Source organism: Protomyctophum parallelum (assembly GCF_964188405.1).
Source record: "Protomyctophum parallelum genome assembly, chromosome: 20".
Lineage (NCBI taxonomy): Eukaryota > Metazoa > Chordata > Actinopteri > Myctophiformes > Myctophidae > Protomyctophum > Protomyctophum parallelum.
Genome location: NC_139718.1, coordinates 22,948,418 through 22,964,058, shown reverse-complemented (window position 1 = coordinate 22,964,058; position 15,641 = coordinate 22,948,418). Strand labels below are relative to the sequence as shown.

The 15,641-nt window shown below is 42.4% G+C and overlaps 2 protein-coding genes across 2 annotated transcripts; one reads left to right on the top strand and one right to left on the bottom strand.

The window, feature by feature from the left end:
• Window positions 1-2,825: 2,825 nt before the first annotated feature.
• marcksb (myristoylated alanine-rich protein kinase C substrate b) lies at window positions 2,826-4,965 on the top strand. Its single transcript, XM_083791140.1, has 2 exons — window positions 2,826-3,154; window positions 4,114-4,965. The coding sequence occupies exons 1-2, from the start codon at window positions 3,068-3,070 to the stop codon at window positions 4,657-4,659; spliced, it is 633 nt and encodes a 210-aa protein (XP_083647266.1). The 5' UTR covers window positions 2,826-3,067; the 3' UTR covers window positions 4,660-4,965.
• A 3,119-nt stretch (window positions 4,966-8,084) lies between these two features.
• Window positions 8,085-13,710, bottom strand: col10a1a (collagen, type X, alpha 1a). Its single transcript, XM_083792458.1, has 3 exons — window positions 13,619-13,710; window positions 12,862-13,009; window positions 8,085-10,535 (listed from the first exon to the last, which is right to left on the bottom strand). Exons 2-3 carry the CDS (start codon window positions 12,992-12,994, stop codon window positions 8,701-8,703), a joined length of 1,968 nt encoding a protein of 655 aa, XP_083648584.1. The 5' UTR covers window positions 12,995-13,009; window positions 13,619-13,710; the 3' UTR covers window positions 8,085-8,700.
• Window positions 13,711-15,641: the final 1,931 nt, after the last annotated feature.

Genomic DNA, 15,641 nt, shown 5'->3' with positions numbered 1-15,641 from the left:
GATTTCAAATGAGGCTTCACGAAATATCTGGCTGACTGCCCCCCTGGCTTTAACACATATCCTGCCTTAATATATCCTGGATCAGTGATTAACCGGTTTCATGAAAGATGGTTGATCTTGCCAGATTAATTTAACCAGTTAACCTGGATATGTTGAGGCTTGATTCGGTTTCATGAAAGTGATGCTACATTAGTTACCATGGAAACTAATGCTTTTGACTTAGCCTGCTCCGGACCAGGCTAACAGCCAGGTTTAACCTAATCCTGATGTCTTTACTGTTCATTAAGCAGTCTAACTGATCACAAACCAATGATGTTTTCCAGATTTATTCAATTATTATGGGTTTATGTTGCCTTATTTGTATCGGTCTGCATTAAAGGACTAATTTAAGCACTATATAAAATCAAATAACCAAAATATATATAGGCTGCACAACATCATGACAGCTTGTGAGCTTGTAGATCAGCTGCTTTTGGTGAATGTTCCCCATGAATAGGTTTGCTGTCGTGCAAGTGCAGTGCACGGTTAAGAAGAATTATTATATTATATTATTATTATTTTTTTTGTAAAAGTGAAAACCACTAAATATTACCATTACTCATTGTTTTACAACATATTACCATTGTAACGTTTCACCCACTACTAGTCCTACATACTTACACCTAGAAACCCCATTCAAACCTATTTAGGTTCATCCTACGGTGGACATATGTGCCTGAAAAGGAATCTTTGAAATGTTTCATAGTTTTAGAAATATAGTGCTTTCAAATTTGAGACATTTATAGGCAGATAGTGGCACTTCAAAATATCACTTTCACCTAGAAACTCCATTCACACTTTGTAAAATTCAGCTTACTGTGGAGACACATGCTGGAACTTTTTACTTTGAAATGTTTTGTAGTTTCTGAGTTATTTAACTTAAACGCCCAATGCATTCTCAATGGCAATAGCACAAACTTTGGCATGCTACATGAACCCATGACCCTCACCAGTCTGGCCCCTGTCTGGACAACAACCCCCTTCCCCAAAGGTAGCTCCCTCAGAGGAGGGAGTTATGGCCAAATATCACAATGCGACAATATCGTTATGCTTACAATATTAAGAATTCTGTTTTAAGTTAATAGTTAATAGTTAAGTTAGTAGTGGTCAAATGTAAACTATATTTTTGGGGTAGTTAATCATTCAGTCTATCCACTATTGAGAGTATGTTCTCTCTTTAATTACAGCAGCAGTATTTATTTTAGAAGCTTAAGTCCTTGTATCAGTAAGTCTTGAATAGATTAGTAAAGATAATGAGATATACAGAAGGGGGCTGTAATGCAACTATTAAGGATGCAAACTGCCTTAATACCCCATGAAGAAGAAGGATCAGTAAATCTGTGTTCTACAGAATGGGTCTAGAGACAAAAAGCCAGACTGTCTATTAAGCCAGGCTTGCTGATCCCGGCTCGCCAAATCCACCAATTCTGAGCCTCGCTTGGCTTTAGTGGAACGGAATAAACCAGGCTGTAAAGATCAGGATTTAAAAAGCCTGGCTTTGGCCTAAATCCTGGATTAGTTAATCCAAGTTTCGTGAAACAGGCCCCAGGTTAACGGTGGCGGAGATTAGCTGGTAACGGACGGACACAGCACACACACACACACACACACACACACACACACACACACACACACACACACACACACACACACACACACACAAACACGCACGCGCACGCACACACACACACACACACAATAAACACACACACACACACACACACACACACACACACACACACACGGACGGACAGAGTGCAAAACATACTCTCCCCCCATACTTCGGCCTGGTGGAGACAATAATGACCAATATCGACATTAAAGGCCAGTGATGTATTTTAAAGTCATTTTGGAACGGTAACCATGGCGATGTGGGTCATGTGATGTGAGTGAGAGTGTGTAGACTTGTGGCTGCTGGTGGAATAAGAGTACTGCAGGCTGGAACAGCCACCAGCAATGCTGTAAACTTCGATATAGGTCACTGGGTAGCTCTGGTCCATAGCTCTAATGCGTTTCATTAAATACAACGCATTAGAGCTATGGAGCAGAGCTAGGTCACTGGGATGCTTCACTAGCAACAAGGCAGACAGTCTGTGCAAGACAGGATAACAGCTAGGGAACTTCTTTGGGGGGACTTGTGCAGACTTTTGTTTTTCTGGGTGGCACATATGTTGGGAGGCATGGCACAATCACCACAATGGGCCCGGCTGATCCCTCTGTCAGCTGTCTAGGATAATGAATGGTTTGTTTTCTGTGGGCCTACACATAGCACATATGAACAATTATTTGGGCTATACGTTTTGCTGACTATGTTGGTGTTGTTTGTCTAATTCTCGCACACACATTTTTTAAAACAAATTAAGCACCTTTTGGATGAGCCCGTATTAATGGAAAAATGCGGACATATTCAAAACATCTCTATATCTACATCTTATATGCTATCATTCATTATAATATCAAGTTTCTTGAGTTTTGAGGGTGACTATAAAAACAAGTTGATCCCATGTTGTTTCTGTCCTATTGTCCATAGCACCCTCTCCAGTTCACGAAAACAGTCGATCTACAAGCTCACAGTGCGCCGCATAGTGTCGCGTTGGAAGCTTGTATATCTGCCATTTTCGGCGAACGACACCGCTGTACGACGAGGTTAAGGCTTAACCCCCCGCCCCGCTTTCTTTTAGTGAGACTTGTGATTGGTGGAGACAGGATTGCTGTGTCGTCATAGCTTGGAATGCCCATTCATCAGTGGACTTGGGCGTTGTACTCCGCATCTCATTTGCGGCGGGGGCAATTTCTCCATTTACAAATTCTGTCCGAGAAAAAAAATTGAAAGAATTTGCGTTCCTTCAATTACATCTTGCGGGATTTTTGCAAGCTTTTGTCGGTTCGCTGTGGCACATTTGTTTTCAAGTCGATTCCTTGGCCAATTTGAGAAGGAAGTGTCCGCGTTTGAGTAGAAATTTGGAAGGAAGCTTGCGGTCTTTGTTCATTCATTTCATCGGTTGGGTTCCTTTGTTGAACCAAAAGCATGGGAGGACAGACAATCTCCAAACCCGCTGGGAAAGATGAAGTTGCTGCAGAAGGCGCAGCTGTTGCAGCGAAGTCAAACGGACAGGTAAATCGCTTGGCAATATATATATATATATACTAAAATGTTGTAAAATATCATTGTTTTAATTTTGCGATGTGTTGCGTCAATCATGGCGTGCCCCATGTTCAATTTAGCGCATCCCCACGCTAACCGGCATTCAGTGAAAGTGGCCACATGCATCCATTTTCAGTTTTTCACTAGCCACTTTTGCAGTCCGAATCTGAAATGTTTGGGAACGAAACATGGATTTAGTAGCTTGATTCATTGAGGTCCCTCGAATAATTTGATTTAAACATTTGTTCTTTGTGCAAGTAATCTCGCAAAAATAGTATAATTCTAGCTCCAATTTTGCGTCACTAATTACATTTCTGTTGTGCTGTTGGATTTGTGAATCTATGAGTTAATTAAAAAAATTGTGGTATTGAGTGATGAAGGGAAGGTTTGGAGCAGCTCACTGGCATGGCCATTTTAATCACGATACCACGCCTTTGTTGCTAGGTTGAAGAAAAGCAATATGTTCTGACTCTGAGAGTGGTCCGTTTCCAGCAGCATGTAGATTGAGAAGATAAATAATTATTATAAATGTGAAATATAATTTGATGTTTTGACAATAAGGGCTAGTCAAAATTCCCCAAATTCCTGCGTCCTTCTTTCACATTATGCCAGAACGCCGCCTGGTGGATTCTGGTAAATGGTGAAGTCTGACTAGCCTTCTGCTGGAAGCCAGCGATCTGTCGTCACTCTCCTAGTAACAGATGTTGCTGCAGTTTTAGGACTATTTTCTGATTGGCTACCACTCTACTAATTTGAATAAAGGTGCACAGTATACCAGATTTGGCAGGGGGCTATATCTTGTGTAAATTTCTTCATAAACGGGCCTCACGGTGGCATCATTATTACAGATGGTATACACCTATGTCTATTTCAGATTGATATTTATGCATGGGTGTAGTATTGAAATGGCCTGCCCTTTTCCCTAATAGGAGAACGGCCATGCTAAGTCTAATGGAGATGCCTCTCCGGCTGCTGAGGAAGCCAACCAGGCCAACGGCGGCACTCCTGGTGATGAGGCAGTGGCCGTGGAGAAGGTAGAAGTTGCAGATGCCAATGGAGACAAGGAACCAGCCGCCACAAATGGAGAGGCCTCCGCCAAGCCAGAAGAGGAGGGCACTCCCACCACCAGTGAGGATGGCAAACAGAAGAAAAAGCGCTTTTCATTCAAGAAACCTAGTTTCAAGCTGAGCGGCTTCTCCTTCAGGAAGACCAAGAAGGAATCTGAGGAGGGGGCCGACGAGGAAGCGGCAGCCCCTGCTGAAGGAGAGAAGGCAGCTTCTGAAGAGGAGGCTCCTGCTTCTGCAGCTGCTGAAGAACAGGCCAAACCAACCGACGCAGCCGAGGAGACAGCCAAGGAGGCCCCAGCTGAGGAGCCCAAACCTGAGGAAGTGAAGGTAGAAGAGAAGCCGGCTGAAGCTTCACCTGCGGAGCCAGAGACTGCCGCTAGTCCAGAGGCCACTGCCGCTGCTGAGTAATCTTGGAACAAGACGCAGAACTGAGGATGAGGAGAAGTCAAAGAACCTGTCTGAGGATGTGAGGACTTGTCTAAAACCAGGGATTTTTTTGGTTGTTTTTTGTTGATGTTGGTTTACTGTTCTACAACCATTTCATTCATAATGGCTGCAATGTCCTTGGTAGTGATGGACAGATCTGTGGAGGCGTTACAGAGGGTGACCTGCTTCGTCACTGATCCATCAGTGTTTGCATCTGTGTGTGTGTGTGTGTGTGTGTGTGTGTGTGTGTGTGTGTGTGTGTGTGTGCGTGTGTGAGTGTATGTTTTATACATGAAACCATTACTAACTGTATTGACAGGTTGCCGAATTTGACTATTTAAATGAAGTATTTGGTGCTGGGCAATTGGATGTAGCAGCTAAAGCTGTGTCTGCAAGATTTGACACATTGTGATATTTAAAGGGAAGTCCTAAACAAAGTCTTAATGTTGTCTTTTGCAGTGCAGTTGTTTACAACTCAAGATGCTCCTGTGGACACACTACCATTCCTGAACTAGATTTAGCTAATTGTCAAAAAAAAAAGAAAGGTGCTCATCACTCATTAGTTTCCACCATTTCAAGATTCTGTAGTAATGCACGTTGTATAGACTTTGATATTACTGGTTTTATGACTGAGATGTACCTAAATGACTGTTTTTAACAGATTACCCATTGTAAATGAAGTTTTCTTGTTTTTCACCATTTGTAAGATTGAATAAAATTGGGAGATGTTTTAAGCAAAATTTGCATCAAGCTGTGCTGACTACAAAATGAACTCATGGTTTTGATTTAGACTATGAAAGGCACTGGGAAACTGTAGGCAAAAGGCCAGTGCAATCTTAGAAATCATCTTTGCTTTTCTGTGTGTAATGAAGCTTCACCCTATTTGAGAAGGAATGTAACTTTGCCTACAGACGGTAGAGGATTTTTCTCTGGTGTTCAGCTTTTCCCGTGAGCACTGTGAAATAAAGAAATAAAGTTTGAATTGGCACTCTGCTCATTTATTAAGGCTTGTTGGCCTATTTTCATTCTAAGTCAGGTGTTCGATGGTATAGTTGCCTTATGATTGTGATCTGTATACATTTAGAAGTAAATAGTAAATGCCTTTATAGCACCCTCTTGTGGTCAAATCAGGTTTGCATGAGTTGAAGCAAGGTATAGGGATTCCTATTCCATTTTTCTTATTTTAAGGTGGGTGGGGTTGGTGTCATGTTTGATTTAATAGTTGGTCTCTTAGTAAAGTTAATATGCTGCTAAAAACCAAGCTCTATCATTGAAGTATGTTGAAGTAACCGATACAAAATAATCACACACTCATCTATAAGTAACACAGCTGAGGTGAAAATCCATCAATTATCAATCTATGTTAATGGCTGTAAGGAGATTTAGCTGTGATTATCTGTCACTGCACTCCACAAGCTTGGACAAAGCAAGGCACTTGTGGCACTTAAAATTGCACATTATTCTTCTGCAAGTAGCTTGGAATTTGAGTGACAACCACATAATTATGCCGTAAAACCTTGAGTTTGTTTTATTCACAGTGCTCCAGCATTTACCCTGCAAATAGCAGTGCTCAAAATGTAATTTTTACGATGGCATAAACTGCTATCATTTAATCTACAGCAAAACAACTGCAGGCACTGATCTTAATTGACGGTTGTGCTTGCCATTGACACTTTGGGATTCCTAGGATATCCCCAAAACCATCAGAAAAACACCAAAGTCTCTTTAGGAATAAAAGATGGCAGCATACTCTTCTTTTTTGGGGTGTTTTTAGACTCCCACACCCGAGCCCATTTTAAACCATGTATTTGCTTTCCTCCCAGATTAACCCTCTGCACTGCAACACCAGCCACCGCAAGAAGGGTGTGTTTTACGCATAATACTTTTGGTCCCTGCTCTCTAGACATCATGTCCTTTATGGACAGAATGTTGAGGTTAAAGTCTGACCACCACTGACCAAGTCTAAGTTTCTCACGTGGATGCACTGTGTAATTGCCAATGCCACTTGCTACTGTTAAATATCTATTATATTTAAATTGTCAAATGAAAAGGGGACAGAGGTCACATAATGCTGAATGAATGACCTACTTGGATTGAATGAACCTCTCACCAGGTGTGTATTTGAAAAATAAAAATGTCATATTTGAGTAAAATACTCCTAATTCTACAGAATATTTAAGAGGGTGCATGTTGCCATGGTCAGGGTGCCTTAACCACTATCCGCCACCATGCTATGGGAACTGCCCTTTCTTCCCGTCTACCCCACCTCCGCTCCACCTCTTACCCCAAACCACAGGCCCGTCTCTGAAAGGCTGTCCCCTAAACTTGTGCCACTGTGGCTTGTGGCTGTAAATCCCCAGTAGCTTTCCCCCCAACCAGCTTGCTGCTTGCACTCTGTTCTGTCATACAGCTCTCCCCTCACCTACCACTGCTCTGGAAGAGAAGATAAAACAGCTTCTAGCTGTGCCACTGGATCCTCCCTGTTCCTCATCCCGTTAGCTATATTCAGAATACACCTTCAGTCTCGCTGAAAATAACTACTGGAGAGAGGCAGGCAGCAGCTGTCATGTAGGAATGGATTTGGTCTTTGGAAGCTCACCATTATGTTGTATGATAGAGAACAGGCTAATAGTAAAATGGAGTTGATATATTGTACTAATGTACACTATAGGCCTACGTAGTCGAAGTAGTCTACTGCATGCTCTACATGATGCTAAGTGATTATTAAAGAATTTCATGTTTTATTGTAGGAGCACTTATAACATGGTCTTGAAAGTCAAGTAATTTCCTTATTCCTTAGGATGTGTTTCCCAATTGTTTTTAGCTCAAGACCCAAAAGAGAAATTAGACGTTTGCCCGGGAACAAAACTATTGAAATTAGCAGATATACAAGCTTGGAGAGCTGCTATTTCACTAACTCTTGAACATTTCTTTTCTAATTTACGGAATTTATTTAATTAATTTTTATTTGATCGATGAAATTATTTTTGAAAAAGGTTTTAATTCGTTTTCAACTCATTGAAGATGTGTTTATCTTTGTGGGAATCTTTTAAATAATAATAATTTATGACAAAATGTAGGAAATAAAAAATAAAGGGATATTCACTCTCAACCCTCGAAAATAGATCTGCAACCCACACAAATGGGCCCACTGTTTGGCAAACTGTGCCCAAGAGAGGATGTTATCTGGTATTGTGCAGGGAATGCTACAACTTTGGATTGAAATGTGGCTTGTGCTGTACGCCACACAAAATACTTTTTCTCCTGTCACTGGAATCAGATAAATGTGTTGACAAAGTCATGCACTTTTCGAATACAAGATTCAAGATAATTTTGAAGTGATTTGTCAAAAATAATGAATAATTTCAGGACTAATACAGTAATCTTAGGGAAAACTCAGACAAAAATTTATATTTGGTTGGACATGTTTTATTTTGGTCATTATACTTTACATGACATAATGCATAGTTAGGGTATAACAATGATGGTAAACAGTTTGTATTGGCATAAGAGTATTGTTGGTGCCTTGTATCCTTAAAATGGTCAATTTGACCATTACTGTTTCACAATATTCAAGTCACATACAACGACAACAGGTACAACATGTTGCACAGAAAGTATTTGTGTACTTTTAATAAGATTATTGGTCACCAAAATAAAAGGTTGTACAAAAAACAGACAAACACAAAAAATAAGAATCACCAGTTGAAATCAGTAAAAAAAAAGAGTGGAAAATATTCTTTCCGGACACAACACAGTTATAACACCTCAAATTTCACATGCTGTCTCCATTACTGGTAACTTTGTGGATTGCTTTCCCATCCCTGATAACCTGTTTTCATAAATTAGATTTCCTTCCTCTAAGCACCCATTTCTTGTATTTTTCAAGTCGAGATGCTATCATTTCTCAAAGAAGATAGTGAACTGCCTGTCTGTATTTGGCTGAGGAAAAACTAACAGGGAGTTTACTGTCGTTTGAGAAATAGATGGCAAATTTAGTTATGTGGGTTTTAGGTTTTCCTATCACGTTGAGGCAATAAGGAAGCCAGAGAAAGAGCAGTGGACATTCTCGGCAGCGAAGACGCCATTGGCCTCCTCATCTGGGATCTGGAGGTAGACTGTGTCCTGCTCATCAAGCTGAAGGACAGCGCTACCGGACATCTGGTCCAGGAAGCCCTTATTGTACTCATCATAGCTGAACATAACGGGCTGGCCGTTCTTGTACAGAGCCACCAGAGCGTGAGCTCCATTTACGTGGATGCTGTATGAAAAGTAATAGACTCCAGGAACCTGGCAAGTGAACAGGCCGGACTCAGTATCATAATGATTCTCAGCGTTGTACACAACCTGGTCGAACTTAATGGGAGAACCAGCAGCAGGGTAGGGGGTGGCCAGGGAGACGGTGAAAGCAGACATTGGTGATTTGACCATGATCTCTCCAACTCCCATGCTCTTCTCAAAAATGACCTCACCTGGGGGGCCGGGTGGTCCTGGGGGACCGACTGGGCCGTGGGCTCCATCATTGCCATTGTCACCAGGCAGACCAGGGGGGCCCTGAGGTCCAGGGATGCCCTTGGAGGTCAAACCGGCAGGTCCGGGACCTCCAGGAAGACCTGGGTGTCCCTTCAGGCCAGGAGCACCGGCGGAGCCAGAAGGACCACTGGGTCCTCTGGGACCAGGTGCGCCATCAGAGCCAGAAGCGCCGGGCTCACCTGCACGGCCGGAAAGTCCCTTAGGCCCAGCGGGGCCGGGGATTCCTGAGGCACCGGTGATCCCTGGAGCACCAAGATCACCTTTGTTGCCTGTAGCGCCAGTGGCTCCTCTGGGGCCAGTGGGGCCAGCTGCACCTGGATAACCCTGCTTTCCTGGGAATCCCTGAGCTCCCTGATCTCCCTTGTATCCCTTATGTCCCTGAGGTCCACTGGCACCTGTGTCACCCTTATCTCCAGCAGCGCCAGTCGCACCTGTGAAACCTCTAGGGCCCTGAGAACCACTGGGACCACCGGGACCAGTGGCACCAGTGGCGCCAGTGTGTCCTGTTGCACCTTTCTCTCCGTTAGCACCTGTGGCCCCTGGGGCACCTGTAAAACCTCTATCTCCCTTCTCTCCATTTGCACCTGGCTTGCCATATCCAGGGACTCCAGGGGCACCAGTGGCACCAGTTGGTCCCTGGTGGCCCTTAGGGCCAGATGGACCTGGCAGACCTGGGGCTCCATTCTCACCTGGCTTGCCTGACATACCAACACCTGGGGCACCAGTGTGACCCTTGAGCCCCTGGGGGCCAGTGGCGCCAGTGGCACCATCCCTACCTGAGCTTCCTGACTTTCCTGGCTCACCTGGCATACCTGCCTTTCCTGGCTTTCCTACTCCAGCCTGACCTGGGGCTCCAGTGGAGCCCAAGGGTCCAACGGGTCCTGTTGCCCCCTGAGGTCCGGGAAATCCCACCCCTCTATCACCCTTAGCCCCTGGCAGGCCAGGCACACCTGGATGTCCCTTCAGACCACTCTCACCCCTGGGTCCCATTGCTCCAGGCAGACCACCAGCTCCAGGCTTGCCAGTTGCAGAGAGGCCAGAGGGTCCAGGGCTTCCATTAGATCCGGGCATTCCCCTGGGTCCCTGGGGGCCAGTGGCGCCAGTGTCTCCCTTGTCACCGTGAGCTCCGGGAATGCCGGATTTGCCAGGTCCACCTGGGGTTCCGGACTTGCCAGCAATAGAGTGGCCAGGAGGTCCTGGTGGTCCGGCAGGGCCCTGGGATCCAGGAAGTCCGACAGCATCCTCACCTGGGGCACCAGGAGGGCCAGGGGGACCCTCAGGGCCAGTCTCACCTGGGGCACCAGGTTCACCAGCAACTGAAACCACTGTGAAGGATAAAGCAAGAAGCCTCATCAGTATACCTCAAAAACATCCTACATTTCAGAATACTGAAACTGATTAATAAAAGGAGCCTAAAGCTGTTTAATTGCATTTTTGTGAAGGTAAGTAAGGTACCATTGTATTAAATGACAATTCAGTAAAGTATCTGTCTATTAATTGCATACAAAGCTGTAATCTGAGCTAATCTCATGACAGTACATTGTAATAGTATTGGATAATAGTAATGTAAAGTAATGTTTTGTCGTATTTGCATAATAACAGAGTTGAACAGATGATATAAGTACATATTTCCATCTTGTATAATAGACTCTTGTTTGACAACCAGTGAAATATTTGTAAACTGTGCCATTAAAAATAAGTACAGTAAGTAAAGTAAGTACATACACAGTGTGTACAAACACTCACAATTGTGTGTGTGTGTGTGTGTGTGTGTGTGTGTGTGTGTGTGTGTGTGTGTGTGTGTGTGTGTGTGTGTGTGTGTGTGTGTGTGTGTGTGTGTGTGTGTGTGTGTGTGTGTGTGTGTGTGTGTGTGTGTGTGTGTGTGTGTGTGTGTGTGTGTGTGTGTGTGTGTGTGTGTGCGCATGTGTGGGGGATGTATGTGTGTGTAAAGCAGGATGATGTATGCTGAGTTGTTACTGGAAAGACTAAACTAGCTCTGTTATAATAATTAATTAAAGTTGAATAGGTTTTGCATTAAAGTCAGATAAATGGTACTTGATCAAAGTTATCCTGTTACTGACATTTCAACTGCTTCAAAATGTTTAAATGTGTAATTATATCTGCTGTGTGTTAACTAGTATTATATTTCATTTGATTATTTATTTTATAATATGGTGGTCAATGTTGGTTGAAGGAAACATCCAGGGTACTTGTTTGTAAAATGCAGTCCAAATGAGAGGGAGACTTCTTTTATTTGCTGCCTTAATGTGGTCATACGCCTCAGAGTGTAAAAAGGCACTCCTTGGCCAACCAAAGCCTAGTTTAGATACAGCCAAACAGATGTTTCTACTTCAGAGTGAGTGAGGCAGGCACACCCAAACCAACCACACTTCTTGGGTGACTGACCTGTAATTGTCAGTATCACACTAAAAATAGTTCAGCGAGAGGTACATCACACACTGTGAAATCCTGAGTGTACAAATGGAAGTAAATGGATCCATAAAGGTGGTTGCACACTGGACACGTTTTTCGGAAAACCGACGGGAAAACGCAGCTAAAAATCTGAAAAACGCGTCCAGTGGGCAACCACCTTTCCATTTGGTTCCATGTGTGTACACGTTCTGGATTACAAATGGATGAATGAATACTGTGTATTTTAAACTTTCTTTTCAAATACAAAATGACATTAACTAGGCCTATAACTCTACAAGTGCATGAAAGCAAGGCATGCAGAATTGGTACTGCATGCATGTATCCCTACACTGAAAAATACAATATCTATTTAGGAAAGTAAAGCATGTGTTGTTGAATTCTACAACAGCACATGCAACACTATTGTGCTTTAACAGAGAGTCTTTATTTCAATGTTATTATAGGATGCCATCTATATTGTATTGCATTGCATCTATTATATTACATAATATATAGATAGCTATATGAGAATGCAAATGGATCATGCCGTTTTAAAAGTCAAAGTCATAATATATAGCCTACTTACATTTAAAAAAGTAGGCCTACACCCTACAGTAGCAATATGAAAATAAGCTACTTCTCATTGTGACTCAATGAGAAGTGGATGATAAGTGAGCATATTATTGTACAATCCTCAAAATAATAAACTCAAAAACAGTTAAATTCAAAACGGATCTATATTATATATATATATATATATATATATATATAAATAATCATATAATATTCATTTCACGATCCCAGACTGAAAATAGTGAAATAGTGAGTAGATCCAAATATTTAGCTTTAAAGAAAGAAATGAGCCGAATGTGAACGAAAATAAAAGGCTGGGTAGCGAGGCTAAGAAAGAAATGACTGCAAGGTAACCATCCTCTATATTAAATAAGGGTCCCTACACTGCAACACTGTTTGCCTAAAGCACTGTGTAATTGGACAAGAAGTAGCCACACCCCTTTAGCCAATCAGAACACTGGATTCAATTCAGGATCAATTAAGAGCTCAAGTTTCAGAGTAGTAGGGCCATTGCAGTGACCTGCCTCAATCTGTCTGTCTGTCAGCAGTGTTCCTAAACGCCAGAATAGGGATGCACTGAAGACTGAAGATCCAAAGGTAAGAGGCAAGATTGAGAAAGCGAGTGAATGAAATGCTTAGAATGCTCAGAAAGAAAGTAATTCTTACCGTGGCTCTTGACAGAGTAGGGCTGGTACTGGGGGGCGGACTTAGTCATAACCTTCTTCACCACATATCTGTCTCCATGAGCTGTAGTCAAGGCCACCAAGAGGAGGAGGATGCTTGCAACACGTACGTCCATTTTGAAAAGTCAAATCTGCAAAAACAACAAAAAAAGAGTTTTGAAGACATTCAGAATAACCAGTGGCTTAGAATGAGACATAGGAAAAGTTTGTTTTGTTTTAATTGTTCTACTTCCGAACACAGATCTACAGTGGTGTTGTTTTTCAGTTCTTTAAAGCCATAGTACATTCTGTTCCAAGCTAGAAACGTTTCTCAACATAAAAATAAAACCAACTCTGCTACAAATGCATACATCACTATCGAATGTGCAAAAACATAATTGTTTTGTTTTTTTGCATGTACAGTACAAGAAGACCCAGCTGAGCTAGTGTAGCAGGATTTCAATTTCAATGTTATTTTTCTGTTGGAGCATCCTGGATCCTACACTGGATGCTGGGAGAGGCTGAAGTGCCTCTAGAGTCTCTAGAGACACTTCAGCCTCTCCCAGCATCACATATGCTGCTCAGTTAGAGGAACTGTATAGCTCTTGAGTTAGAACAAGTCAAGATCATCCCCAGAAACGTGGCCTGGACGCTCTCCCATGGAACAGGAGCCCCAATCAAGGCCTAGACAAGAGCCTGAATGTTGTCTATATTCCCCCAGAGATGGAGGTGGTAGAAACGAAGAGAAAAGGCAAACATACCAGTATCCAAGGGAGGGGGAAAAAATGTCTTCTAGCACCAGTGAGCTCCTGGTGCTTCTGTATATCCTTAGGGTAGGAGCAATACTTGGGATATGCTGCCTCTTGGTACAATAATCTGGGTATTTATACTATATCTTCCTCTCGCATCATTAAAAAAAGCCCCCACCACACAAGTACCTCCCTCCTCAAGAGCTCCAGTAGGCTGTAATTAGCAGACAGATCTGCCCAATGCAGGCATGTCACATCAGGGTGCCTCCATGCCTCGAATATCCAGACACATGATTAGCACTTATTTCAGTCTTCTTCTGAAGTACAAAATAAATTATAACGTCAATTTCACACCAAAATAGGTAACAAAAATAAAAACGGCAACGCTGTTTAGCGGAGGAACATAAACTCAATATTTCCCTTCAAAAATACATTACTCTTACTATATTTGGTCATATATTTACTTTTTCATTTATTTAACATGCATATATGAATATTTATTCAACTGCTCCATGTACCCATATATCAATGGCAACAATATACAGAAAACAGGTCTAAATAAATAACACAGATTTTCTGGGGGCACCTATAGTGCTTTACAAAGCTGCCATTGAGGATGTACAGGAATAGACTCATCTCCAAATCTCCTTTTAGCCTGCTGGCATAGACCTGGACTTAACCTTTCCTGACTGTCTGGACACCTACTTCCCCCCCTGCCCCCCTACTTCCCCCCCTGCATGATAAGGTAAACAAGGGAACTGTAGAGGCAAAAGTAGGTTATGGTCAGACAGTAGTGTAGTAGTTCTCTTCCCCTCACAGACTGTGTGTAAATCTATATCAAGTTTTAATCATGATAATTTTTCATCATTATTATATCTAGTCTTGGATATCTACTGGAAGGTAAACACATTAATCATATTTAACAGTTGTTTTTATCCTATTTCACTGCAGGTGATAGTTGGTGTGCTTGTGTTTGTGGTTGATCGGACAGAGAAGCTTTGGATTTGCAGTCGCTATTTCAGGGGGAACAATTTATAGTCCTTTAGTTGTGTATTTTTTTAAGTGCTTCACCCTCCAAACAACTAATAAAGCTATATAAAAAGACTGCTGGAAAAGACATTTGGACCTTGTTTCTGTCTTGGCCTCGTGAATGCAGGGCAGTGTGTGGTGCCGTGTACATGGATGCAGTATCCTTGTTTGGACACCGGAGGGCAGGTTTTACTGCTGCTGTACAGTGTATAGCACAGCACAGTACCTCACCAGAGTGGGATGATGCTGCTGCTGAGGAGAGGCCATGCCCCTGTGGTCACTTGTTGTTATTTTTGGCCCCCACAGCACATATACATCATCAGAGGTTTTCGGGCCTATTCCTACAATTACAGCTGGTGTCTCTCATGATGTTGTATTTCCTCAATCAACTCTATCCTCCAGTATTATCCTCCCTCACCCTCCACCTTGCCCTGCTTACTTTGGGATCCTCCAGCTGTAATTTCTCAATTTTACCCCAGCCACATAGGAAATGCATACACCCAAATAATCACATGTTCTACAACACACAAGTAGCCATAAGCGATGTGTAGGGTACTCTCTATTCCATCCTAATCCTTCTAGAAAATACTATAGGACCATTTATGGATATCTCCTTCCTGTGTTCTCATAACATACTGAATGCTGTTGAATGGTGTTTGAATTTGTATGTATTTGTATAAAGGATAGTGCTGGGGCAGATGATAAAGGGGTTCAGCAAGTTTCCATGAAAGCGCCTGTATCATAAGTGACACATACTGTACAGTAGAAGCTGTTTCACCACAGGTATAATTAAAGATTCTACTGGGTGGAATTTGTTTGAACCTTTTTTTTTTTTTTTTTTGAATTAGACCAAATTATCTGTAATTTTCCAAAGTGCTACCTGGCAGAGCTTACAGTAGTTAATCATGGTTTGACATGCATTGTTTGTACATGATGCCAATCAAAGAAGACACAAATTAATTTGGTTTTCCCACTTCCCGATGTTTGAAATGCGCTCCATGACTAA

Coding starts and splice junctions, on each gene's coding strand:
- col10a1a (XM_083792458.1), bottom strand. CDS start 12,994: ATGGACGTACGTGTTGCAAGCATCCTCCTCCTCTTGGTGGCCTTGACT. Junction 10,536..12,861: donor CTACTCTGTCAAGAGCCACG/GTAAGAATTACT, acceptor TATCCTTCACAG/TGGTTTCAGTTGCTGGTGAA.
- marcksb (XM_083791140.1), top strand. CDS start 3,068: ATGGGAGGACAGACAATCTCCAAACCCGCTGGGAAAGATGAAGTTGCT. Junction 3,155..4,113: donor CAGCGAAGTCAAACGGACAG/GTAAATCGCTTG, acceptor TTTCCCTAATAG/GAGAACGGCCATGCTAAGTC.